We start from the raw sequence: 11,209 nt of genomic DNA, 5'->3' as shown, positions 1-11,209 counted from the left end.
GGGGGTGGTGGGAGCACTGGGACTGTGCAGCTGCCCTGGTGGAGGTGGCAGAGGATGTCGGGGCCTGCTGGCCCGACCACTGCCTCAGTGGTGGGTGCTTTTGTTTGCATTCAGGATGTTTTACTGCATGGCACTGCCTGGAGTTTCTCTCTTATGTAAATAGGTTGAGAAATAAAGGATATGAGATTAAGGCTGTGCAACACACAACTGGATGAATTATTTGCCTCTGTGGGTTCCCAGACAAATCTTAGCAGTCTTTACAGCTGTGTTCTTCCTTGCTTACTCTGTCAGGGCTATGGACTATTTGTCCCCAACTTTATGAACATCTTTGACCAGTTATGTTCCAGAAGCCAAACTAGTGCTTACGTAACCATCACTAGTTATGCAACCCACCATTCAAGCTTTGTTTGCTGGGAAACAATATGTGTTTGTTTATTCATTCTTTGTCCTTTTCAATGGAGAAAATATGTCCTGTGTGCCGTTGGCTCTGTCACTCTTTGCAGTTGTGATGACCATCTCTGCCAGGCTCTTACTGCACTCCGCTTCTACCTTCACACCCTTGCTTAGCAGCACTAGAAGATGTTACCACATGGGATGTGAATGGGTACAGAGGGACTGACTACCATGTGCTGATGCTCATCGTGCTCCTGCCACTGCAACCAATGCTAGTTCTGAGCCTCGGGATTCCATTCTCACCTGCAACTAATTTGGAATTGTGTTTGAGATTTCTGATAGCTGGAGCCCTCTCTGTCTTATTTCTTCCCCCCTGCACCATGAAGGAGTGTGGAGAACCTGCTATGAGAACTCGAAGGAAAAAATCAGCTCTATTAGCTGGCATACAAAATGTGTTGCTCCAAGTTTGAGTGCTATCAGTGAAGAAACTAGAAATGCAAGTAACCTTTTACTTTTGGCTTGTGGCTATAGATTAGTCAACACCTCCCCATCCAGATTGCTTACACTACCAGCTCCAAACATCAAAGTGCATTATGACATTAGGACACTCATCGAGGAAAGGATGATAAAGGATCTTGAAGGACCTGCAGCTCTATAGCTATGTCTCAAGTTACTAATACAACTTAGTATCTAACGAGAGGAGATGTGCAATGGAGCTGCACGTTCATGAAGTCTTAGCCGAAAGCTGCTTGTTGCAATGCAAGGAAACCAGGGTGGGGCACTACATTTTCCTTCAAGTAGCTCTGCAGCATGCCTTAGTAAGATCAGGTTAATGTCACAGCAAGTGAAAGCTAATCCCTTCAGAGCAGCAAAGAAACTGCTTGCGTACACCATAATCAGGGGTGGGCTTTAGCAAGCTACTTTATCAACTGCCTTGTTTAGCAGTAGACCTAACTTGCCATATTAATCCTAGTGCCTGAGGTCAGGTAGTTCCTGCCCTTCCGCAGGACACTGCACCAGGCAGAGGCAGTAGGCACTTGCCTGGCTTGTAAATGACTTTTTAAATGGACCTGATTGACTTAGGAATCTAAGTCTTTTGAAAGGAATTCTTTCAGGAAATGCAGCGTCCTTCAGTATATGCTTAAAGTAGTGGTGATTGCCAATGGGTGGAGGTGATGTCTTCAGATTGACTACAGTCTAACTCCCAAAAGTGGCTCTGTAATATTACAGCAATATTGCTGCAACATTAACAGCAATAATAACAGCAATAGCCAGTGCCGGGGGGGCTTGTTACCTCCTGAAAAGCAAGAGTTGTGCAGTAACTTGAGAAAACTTGCTTGTAGCAGTTAAAGGACATACCACTGCATGAAAAAAGTAGTGCTGTGCTCTGCTGTAGACTGCATGACAGTAGTGTCCTCTCAATACGTGCATTCACCCCTACTGCTACATACATACCTGGAACTACTCCCTGATTAAGTATGCACTTGCTATTCATGAAAGCATTACACAGGCCTGTTACCTAATTGACATGTAAATTGCCAGAGGTTGCAAAAGCTGCATTGATATTCTATTACAAGCTGCTTCTCTCAAAGACCTGAATTATTAGGAATTGTTTGCTGATAAGCAGCTTTTCCACTGAAGGTTATCTTGGGGCACATATGAAAGTAGAACATGCAGCTGGAGTGAACTTGGGCAAGAACTTGGGCAACCACAAGCAACCTTGCACCTCCCAGCCATACTGTGGTATACAGGCCCTCCCTTCCAAGGATATTACAGTCTTTTTTTTTTTTTTAAAGGAAAAAAACAGCAGTGTCAAGCAGTCACAAAGTACCACTTATTAAATCCCACTGGCAATTTTCCTCTTGAAACAACAGAATGCTTCTCAGGTACAAAAAAGCACCCTGCTGAGCACTCAAGTGGGAGCACCTGCGTGAGACTACCACGCACACAGCCAACCAAGAGTAAAGCAGCAGAGGGAGACAGCAGCTAACACAGCCCCTTCTAAATGCTCTCCTGCTCATACTGCAGTGTATCTTCAGTGAGAACATACTAAGTTAGATACATGCATAATACTGCATCAACACCTCTGCTAGATTTAAATTTCTGTCTAGAGCTCTGGGGCAACCTCTAGAGGCTTGGCTGACCGCAAAACCTAAGCACCTAAAACCTAAAATGTATTAATTCTTGGGCTATTGACAGTTGATTTCTGCGTGCTGCCTGTAGCTGCCTTGGCAAACACTAGACCTGCTTCCCCACCCACCTTGCACAGGCTGTTCTGCTCCCTCTGGGCCCTGGGGAGGCAAGGCCAGTAGCACCCATGTGGTGCCAAAACTGTTGTGAGCATTGCACCCTTCTATAGCTCACAGGAGTGGTTAAGAAGATCCTGTCTTAGTTTCAGTGTAGCACTATGTGACCTTTGTTTGTACTGATATGGGTTAAACACCTCCCAGTATGTAAGATGCCCTGGGACTGACTAAAACAACAGCCCAGGGATAAGGCATAGTGCTTTACACCACTCCCAGATAGAATTAGGATGTACTTGGAGTGTACCACAGGGCTAGATGCCCACAAGACACATGTGAAAGAATGGAGAAGCAGAGGGGAGCTTAGACATAGGCTTAACAAATTTAAGGTAGAAGTTCCTGAGGAGCTTTAAGTACCTATAAGCCTTCTTTTAATAGAAGAACTCATCCCTCACACTACACAAGGAAATGCTACTGAAAGGTTTGGTTTGCACTTGTTGAGAAGGCAGTACTTCAGATGAAGGTCAGTGTAGATCACTTTTTATTCCAGGAGATGCCCTTCTAACCAATGACAATTCATCTTATAATGGAAGCTGAATATGGAAAATAAAAATACAACCAAACAGTGGCTCTAGAAATTTATTTTCAGAGCTTAGTGCTTTAACTATGATTAAAATGCTTATAAGCAATTTAAAAATGCTACTGACTGGGTACTAGAACTAGATGAGAGTAAGATTAACACCATTACTTTCATGCACTGACAGATACTAGTTTGCTCATTCCACTGAAGTAAGATCTTTCCCGTTCACTCATCACTTCAAAATGCAGAGGTCTTCTACAGAAGTTACATTCAGCTGATGAGTGTGGTTTTAGCTCCAGACCAACATCCTTCCATGTAGCCAGCAGTTTTTCTGTTATAAACAGAGAAGTTCAAGTCACATGACAAAGCACTTTAGAGAAGCAGCACAATAGAAGCATCAGCATACCTATTCTCCTAGTAAAGAAAACTGCAGGAATTGTCTGACACAATGTGACTGGACCGCAGTAAAGTCTTAACCTTAAAAAACCTATGCTCATACTCTTGTATCTTGTCAGAAGATGTAGTAACTGCTTCCCCATAAAGATCAGTGTTTAAGACAGGTTAAAAGCTCAGCTGAGCACAGCAGATTTCTCTGGACACCCCTCCCCCTCCTAACAAGTAAAGATTCGTTTGGACAATGCAACCAGATCCCCAGAAATGGCTGGGATAGAACAAGCTGTATGTAGGACTGCACTGGGCTTGCACACTGTTCTAGGTCACAGCATGCTGGCTTTCATAGGTCATGCTCAAAGCCAGTTAAGGACAGAAGTGTGCTATGTATGCTGCAGCAGTGGAAAGACATCGCGCAGCTAATACAATTTAAATTTGAACTATTTCCTAGTCTTTAGGATTGAGAGTGCATAGACAGCCCAGAGTTTCCACTGCAACACTCACCAAGAAAATAACTCATCATCTGAGGGGTATGGTGAGGTGTAGGGGCAATACGTAGCAGCTCTTCTCCACGGGGGACTGTGGGGTAGTTGATTGCTTGGACATAGATGCTGTGTTGGCTCATTAGCCTGTCACAGATCTCTGTATTCTTAGCAGCATCTGCAACCTGAAATTCAAAAAACAAAAAATTTTAAGATTAACAATAACATGTAAGGTAGCAGAATTCAGCCCAATTTTGCCAGCCACGAGTCAAGCACAACTAGGCTTCCTTGTGTCCACTAAACAGAACACACATCAAAGACTAAAAACTTTCACTCTAGTGCCCTCCAGGCCTAAGCAGGTAACTGTTAATACCTGAACTCCTTTTTACTGGCTTATTACCAGTATCTTTGACTTCTCTGCACTGTTAGATGGTGGGTTTTGTACACTACCATTGTGCTTTACAACATTTTTATCAGGCAGAAGTCCACTTAATCCCAGTTTTATTCAGACAAGGAAGGTAAACCAGACTCCTAGCACATCACTGCAGAACATTATGGCAGGTTTGAACTGTGTCAATGTTTATTAACACCTGGAAACAATGTGATCATAGCCATGAAAACAGGGACCATGGTCTTGTGCCAGAGATATCCTAGTACTTACCCTTACTGGAATGATGTGACTTGGGCAGTGCACCACAGGAAGCCCTGCATCCATCAGCATTTGCCTCATAAGCTTCACATTGCGCTGGTGCTGGCGCCTCAGCACTTGTCCCTCTGCACTCTTCAGAGTTCGGACAGATTCCAGGGCACCAGCTAAGAGCATGGGTGGCAGGGATGTTGTGAAGATAAAGCCAGCAGCGTATGAACGAACAGTGTCTATCAGGGAGCTTGTACTGGAGATGTATCCTCCTACACAACCAAATGCTTTGCCTAAAAAAAATAGAAAAGTAAATCATCCCAACTTATTCCTTCCACCCATTAGAACAACTTGAAGTATTACAGCCTTACTTCATTTTCACTTATGAGTTATTTTGACAACATTAAGTACACAGGAGTCAACAGTTCCAGCCCCACTCCCCCAGTCTTGTATTTACTCAGCACATGTTGCAGCTTTGTTTTTAAAACCAATCCCAGTAACAATTGGGCTAGTTATTACATAGCAAGCACAGCTCAAGATCATCTCAAACATTCAAGTTCTGATCTTGAGGAAGAACTTTAAGTACAATCATCAAGCACAGACTTCTGTAGTGACCCTAGAAGATCAACACTAAGTCTCTCAGCAGATTTAAAGTAATCTGCTCCAGAGATGCTAGAAATAGCCTACGCTCCTAAGGAGCACATGTTGTTACTGTGGTGAATACAGGTCCCCCTTTTCCAGATAAGGGGGGAATGCTCAGGTACCAGAACCAAGCAACAAATAAAAACATGGTGTCTGGTGAGGAATTTTGTTTTTATTAGGCTGTAACAAGTCAGTAGGAGTTTGAGATATTAGCTTTCCTGGTAAGTTACATGTTCAGGAAGCTATTTAGAAAAACCTTTCTAATTTGCAGCAGTAAACTTACACCCAAGCCTGCATTCTACTTTGATAATAGCAGTTGCTTCAGTTCTTGCCAAGTCTTTTTATGTAACTCCTCATCTCAGGTTTCTGGATTAGGAGCACTCCATTTCATATAAAAGAACCAAGTACTACTAAGTATAGAGTACTACCTTACTATCTTTCTCACCTGAATTTTCTCAGGACTTGTCCAATATGCTACAAAAGGATTTTTTTTTGCTAGCTTGTTAAAGTAAAAATGCTGCCTTTGCTGATTAGTAAGGCAAGGTAAGTAGCTTAAATACTTTCCAAAATGCAGGACATACTTAAATCCTTTGGGCTTTCTGAAAAACACTAACCCCCCCATAAATCCTTAGCAAGTTCATTTCAATAGACTGATTTTGAGTTAACCCACTTAATTCAGCTGCTCAGAAGCTTTACTGCCTTAGAACACATAAGCTGCTGTGAAACCACCAGGCCACGCATACCAAGCGTTCCAGAGATGATGTCCATCTTGTGCATGATTCCATCCCGGTCTCCGATACCGCCACCTCGAGCTCCATACAGCCCCACAGCATGCACTTCGTCCACAAAAGTGATTGCTCCATGTTCGTGGGCCACATCACACAGCTCTTCCAGGGGGCAGACAGCACCTACAGACCAAAGCACCAACAGGCAGTTTAGGATTCCCTGTATTCAACTTGGATAAACATTGGGCTAAAATGCTGTAAGGGTTTATCTAAAAGAAACACTTTTAGACCCAAAACACAGATGATTTGAGTACTGACTGCACTGGAAGGAGAGAGGAGTTTATGCCACCTTACCATCCATTGAGTGTACAGTTTCAAATGCAACAATTTTAGGGGTAGATGGATCGGACTTCTTCAATAGCTCTCGAAGATGGCTGACATCATTATGGCGAAATATGTGCTTCGGTACCCTGCTGTTTCGAATCCCCTGGATCATGGAGGCATGGTTTCCAGAATCAGAGTAGATCTCACAGCCTGAGGGAACAATCCAGTTACAAGTCAAGTACAGAAAGCACCGGCTAATTCCCAGCATCATTTCACATACAAGCAGCACAAGAAAGTTCTAGAAAGTTCTCTTGACCAGAGGAAAAATTTAAAAATCATAAGGCAAAAATATTAAAGGCTTGTTTTGTGTCTAAACCAATAGAAATTTGAGCCTAAAGAAATGCAGAGGGTTCTTCCAAGTCCTTAACACTTTATGTAACAATTTCTGAAGTTAAAGCAAACCTGCCCTGAACTACATCAGAGGGAGAGAAATTCACACCCTCAGGTGTAAGGATACTACATCCCTGCTGCCTCATTTTCAGATAGAATTCAAGTGAAAGACCCAGTGCTTTTTGCTCTATTCTCTCTGCAGTTCACAGCAACCTATTCAGCCTCAGTAGGCTACAACTATGACTTGCAATAGCTGCACAGAATTTATAGCATTTAAACAAAATAGACTCTTCTGGTTGAGTAGGATGAATCACCCCACACACACACTTTGGGTGGCCATTTGCAAAATGTACTCCCAATTGCTCAGTGTGGGTTTTTGTGGTAAATAAAAGACACACTCTGAGATCTCACCTGGAAGCATTTTAGCTAGAGTGAAGAGGGTGGAATCATTGGCTACAAAACAGGAGGAGAACAACAGTGCTGCATCTTTTCCATGAAGATCAGCCAGCTCTTTCTCCAAATCAACATGAAATTTGCTTGTTCCCGAAATATTTCTTGTGCCTCCTGCTCCAGCACCATGCTGTTTCAGTGTATCCCTACAAAGGGCCCAAAGAAAGACAGTGTTACTGAGCACCACAGATGGATAGCAGGATCATTGCTCAAGACAGTCTAGTACCTAATTAGTATTGTCTTAAAAACAGAACTGGCTGTCAAAAGCTGCTGTTAGTTTTAAGGTCTATAGCAACCAGCACAAGTCAGGGGTTCAATAAGCTAAGGAAGCAGTACAGCTGCAATATACCACCCAGTTTGTCCAGTAATATTTGGAAGTTTGAGGAAAAAAATCAAGTGAGGTCACAGACTGGCAAGTAAATAGTATTTGGTTCTACAGCAATAGTAATTTATCTACTCTAGCTCAAGAGGAGCTTGATTATAACAAGAACAACACTAGATGCAGGTTATGTAGCTTAGTGCACAGGTCAGTTCTTCGGATATGTTCCTACAAAAGCTTCTGCAGAGCACCCTAGGCTTGTAAATGACCCTTAATATAGCACTACTCACATCACTGCTCCACACACACGGGGATGACGACTCATGCCCAGGTAGTCATTGCTGCACCAGACGGACACCTCCTTCTTGGTGATCAGAGAATCCGAGTAGTCATCTGCCATGGGAAAGATCTGTGCCTTTCGGTTCACTGTTTTGAATACCCGATAGGTATGATCTTTCTTCTTTTCATCTATCTTTCTCTCAAAGAACTGATCATACTGGAAGGTTGATACAGCTGAAATGATTTGAAATGACACAGACTTCAGCACACAGAAAAAAAACCACAAGGGATCGGGTCTGTGAGGGTTTTGCCATGTTATCTTACATTTTGGCAAGTTATCCTGAAGCAGATGAGACACGCTCTCAGGTCTTTGCTTCAGCATAATATCCTTAAACCTCTTGAGCAAGCCATTCTGCTCTTCTCCCTCTTTCTCAGTGTTCCTCGCTGGGGAAGTTGTTACATTGGCAAATTCTTTACCTACAGACATCAATGAATTATGGTGAGCTAATCGGTTTAAAATAGAGGTTTTTCAGTTGAGTTCAGCACTGCAACATTTTAAGTAGCTTAACTCTTCATTCTTTAGAAAGCACATACCTGAATCTAAAGGCTCCTGCTGGGATCAGCTACTGCATCTGCTTCTAACTTTGCATTGTATGAGACAAAAGGAAAATCTTTCTAATCAATGACAGCATTCAATGTAATTATCTTATAACACAATTGATTCATCATGACTCAGAAACCCACCCTATAGAGCTACAGCACTCATCTGAAAGTCAGGAGATAGGTAACTGAAGGCAGAATTAAGGTTGGCAGCTTCCTTTTCATTCTAGTACTTTGTTCTGCTAAAAAATCGAAAAAGAAAACAGGCTTCCTTTCTGAGACAGACAGCAAGGATTTACAAATATGGGTGAAAAGTTCCTTCATTTGAAGGGCAGCCCTTTTACATCAGATTGCAAGCCAGCCTGTAACACCCTGTAGTTCCGTAAACCAAGAGCCAGTTAGTTGCTTGCTTTCCAGCTTGGATTCGTTCTGCTATTTGTGCAATACCCTGACAGTGTTTCTTCTGTCTCTGGAAATACCACCCTCATTTATACCAGCACCCTAGTAAGGCTTTCTTCAATCCCAAGCCCCTGCTCTGGGAGCACAAATAGCTTGATTCACACATTTAGAAACAGGGCATCAAAATATGATCTAAAGAATTCCTGCCTCAAGATCACTGAGGGCAATCACTGCACAATACTGCAGGTACACCATTAACACATGCATTCCTCACCAAGTTTTTACTGCAATTTATCGTAACCCTACCCACATAGGGTAAGCAGCGACTGTCAGACTTGGCACGCAACAGAGGAAAGTCAAGTACCAAAGGTTCTAGGAAGGAACCAACACTTTGGCACACACAACACATACCTTTCCTGTCCGCCTGCATTTCCTTCACATCCTCTTGAAGTTCAATGCTGGCTTTGCAGAAGACATTGCTGTTCTTGTGGCTCATCTGAGCTGCCAGGAATGGGCATTTCATAGCAGAGCTATGGCCAGCAGCAGCAGGCGGGTGGCCAGCAGGTGGCTGGGATCCATCTGTATTCTGTTGGGCCGCATCTTTGGCATTTTTACCCTCTGAGGAAAGCACAGAAAGGGAAGCACTTCAGTTTCAATTTTGTAATAGTGACTTGAGCTTTTCTATCCACTATTCTAGCAAATAATTTAGCACAAACCACTAAGAATTATTTAGCCAAGTGTTCACATCTTATTTATACAAGTATGAACACCCAAAGGACACCTGATTTAAGATCCCTGATGCAGCAATGCACCCTTCTCAGGATAAAAATTTCTCCTTCATCTCCAAAGGGCAGATTTTGATTTTCAAGGCTTGTTTCCTGCCACCCCTTTGCTGCCTTAGCTCTTTGTCCTTAGTGCCAGGGACAGAGCGCCCCAAGGCACGGTACTAAGTCCAACGAAAAGCCGCTCGAGCGTGAGCAAGGCCCGTGGCCTTGCCGTCACCACGCCGGAGCTGCCCATCCCTGATCTCGCAGACAAGCCCACAGCACCCTCGTTCAATCACCGCGGGCACTAAGCAACCCTTATCGAGAAAGCTGCCCCTTCCAGAAGCTTCTCCCGCTGCCGTTCAAGGGCAGCTCGGCCTCTCCGCGCCCACAGGGGCCCGATCGCGGCCCTAAGAGGCTCCGCCTGCCCCGGCCGCGGGCCGCTACTCACCCGGCTGGGCCGCGGGGGTCTCCCCCGCCTGCTGCCCGCGGGCGGCGGAGCCGGCTAGGCCTCGGGCGGCGGCCGGGGGCGCCGCCTCCATCATCTTGGGGCAGTGCTGGGCGTAGAGCAGCAGCGAGGGCCCGGCCTTCTGCAGGAAGGCCTGCGAGACGCGGGCCAGGAACGGGCAGCGCCGCACCACCGCCTCCATCCTCGTCGCCTCAGCTTCTCCTCGTCGCCTCAGCTGGCAGCCCGGAAGTGACGCCGCCGCCCGCCCGGCACAACGCCCGCTCGGCGGCCCCGCCGCTGCCCCTTATATAGCCCCGCCCGGCGCCGCGCAGGCGCGTTGCGGCCAACCCGCTGCCTGCGCCCTCAGAGCGCAAGCGCGGGAAAGCGTGAGGCGGGGCGTCCTGAGGGGGTGGGGGCGGGGCCTGGGGGAGCCGTGAGGGGGCCGTGAGGGGGCAGCGCCTGCGCTTCACAGAACCGCAGAATCCCAAAATCCCAGAATCCCAGAATCCCAAAATCACAGAACCACAGAACCACAGAATCCCCAAATCCCAGAACCACAGAATCCCAGAATCCCAAAATCCCAGAACCACAGAACCACAGAATCACAGAATCCCAAAATCCCAGAACCACGGAATCCCAAAATCCCAGAATCACAGAACCACAGAATCCCAAAATCCCAGAATCCCAGAATCCCAAAATCACAGAACCACAGAATCCCAAAATCACAGAACCACAGAATCCCCAAATCCCAGAACCACAGAACCACAGAATCCCAAAATCCCAGAATCCCAGAACCACAGAATCCCAGAATCCCAGAACCAAAGAATCCCAGAATCCCACAATCATCTAGGTTGGAAGAGACCTCCACGATCCCCTAGTCCAACCTCTGACCTAACGCTAACCAGTCCTACACTAAACCATATCCCTAAGCTCTACATCTAAACGTCTTTAAAGACCTCCAGGGATGGGGACTCCAACACTTCCCTGGGCAGCCCATCCCAATGCCTCACAACCCTTTCCGAAAAGAAAAAAGCCCAGTTTCTGGCCTTGTGGCTGGCTCTCAGATGCCATTAGTAGAAACCCAGCGCCTCCAGTGTCCCCTGGTGCCTGTCCCCCATGCCTCATGGAGCCCTCGAGCAGCCGG

At 45.4% G+C, this 11,209-nt stretch overlaps 1 protein-coding gene across 1 annotated transcript; it reads right to left on the bottom strand.

Annotated features, from left to right (window-relative positions):
- Window positions 1–3,261: 3,261 nt before the first annotated feature.
- ALAS1 (5'-aminolevulinate synthase 1) lies at window positions 3,262–10,355 on the bottom strand. The gene is made up of 10 exons (XM_068694378.1): window positions 10,069–10,355; window positions 9,265–9,471; window positions 8,179–8,331; window positions 7,866–8,088; window positions 7,218–7,402; window positions 6,447–6,626; window positions 6,111–6,275; window positions 4,750–5,018; window positions 4,111–4,273; window positions 3,262–3,547 (listed from the first exon to the last, which is right to left on the bottom strand). The coding sequence occupies exons 1-10, from the start codon at window positions 10,265–10,267 to the stop codon at window positions 3,387–3,389; spliced, it is 1,905 nt and encodes a 634-aa protein (XP_068550479.1). The 5' UTR covers window positions 10,268–10,355; the 3' UTR covers window positions 3,262–3,386.
- Between the last annotated feature and the right edge of the window lie 854 nt (window positions 10,356–11,209).

The sequence above is a fragment of the Anas acuta genome, chromosome 11 (genome assembly GCF_963932015.1).
Source record: "Anas acuta chromosome 11, bAnaAcu1.1, whole genome shotgun sequence".
NCBI classification, from domain to species: domain Eukaryota; kingdom Metazoa; phylum Chordata; class Aves; order Anseriformes; family Anatidae; genus Anas; species Anas acuta.
The sequence above is the reverse complement of the archived record's forward strand: the minus strand, read 5'-3'. Positions and strand labels throughout refer to the sequence as shown.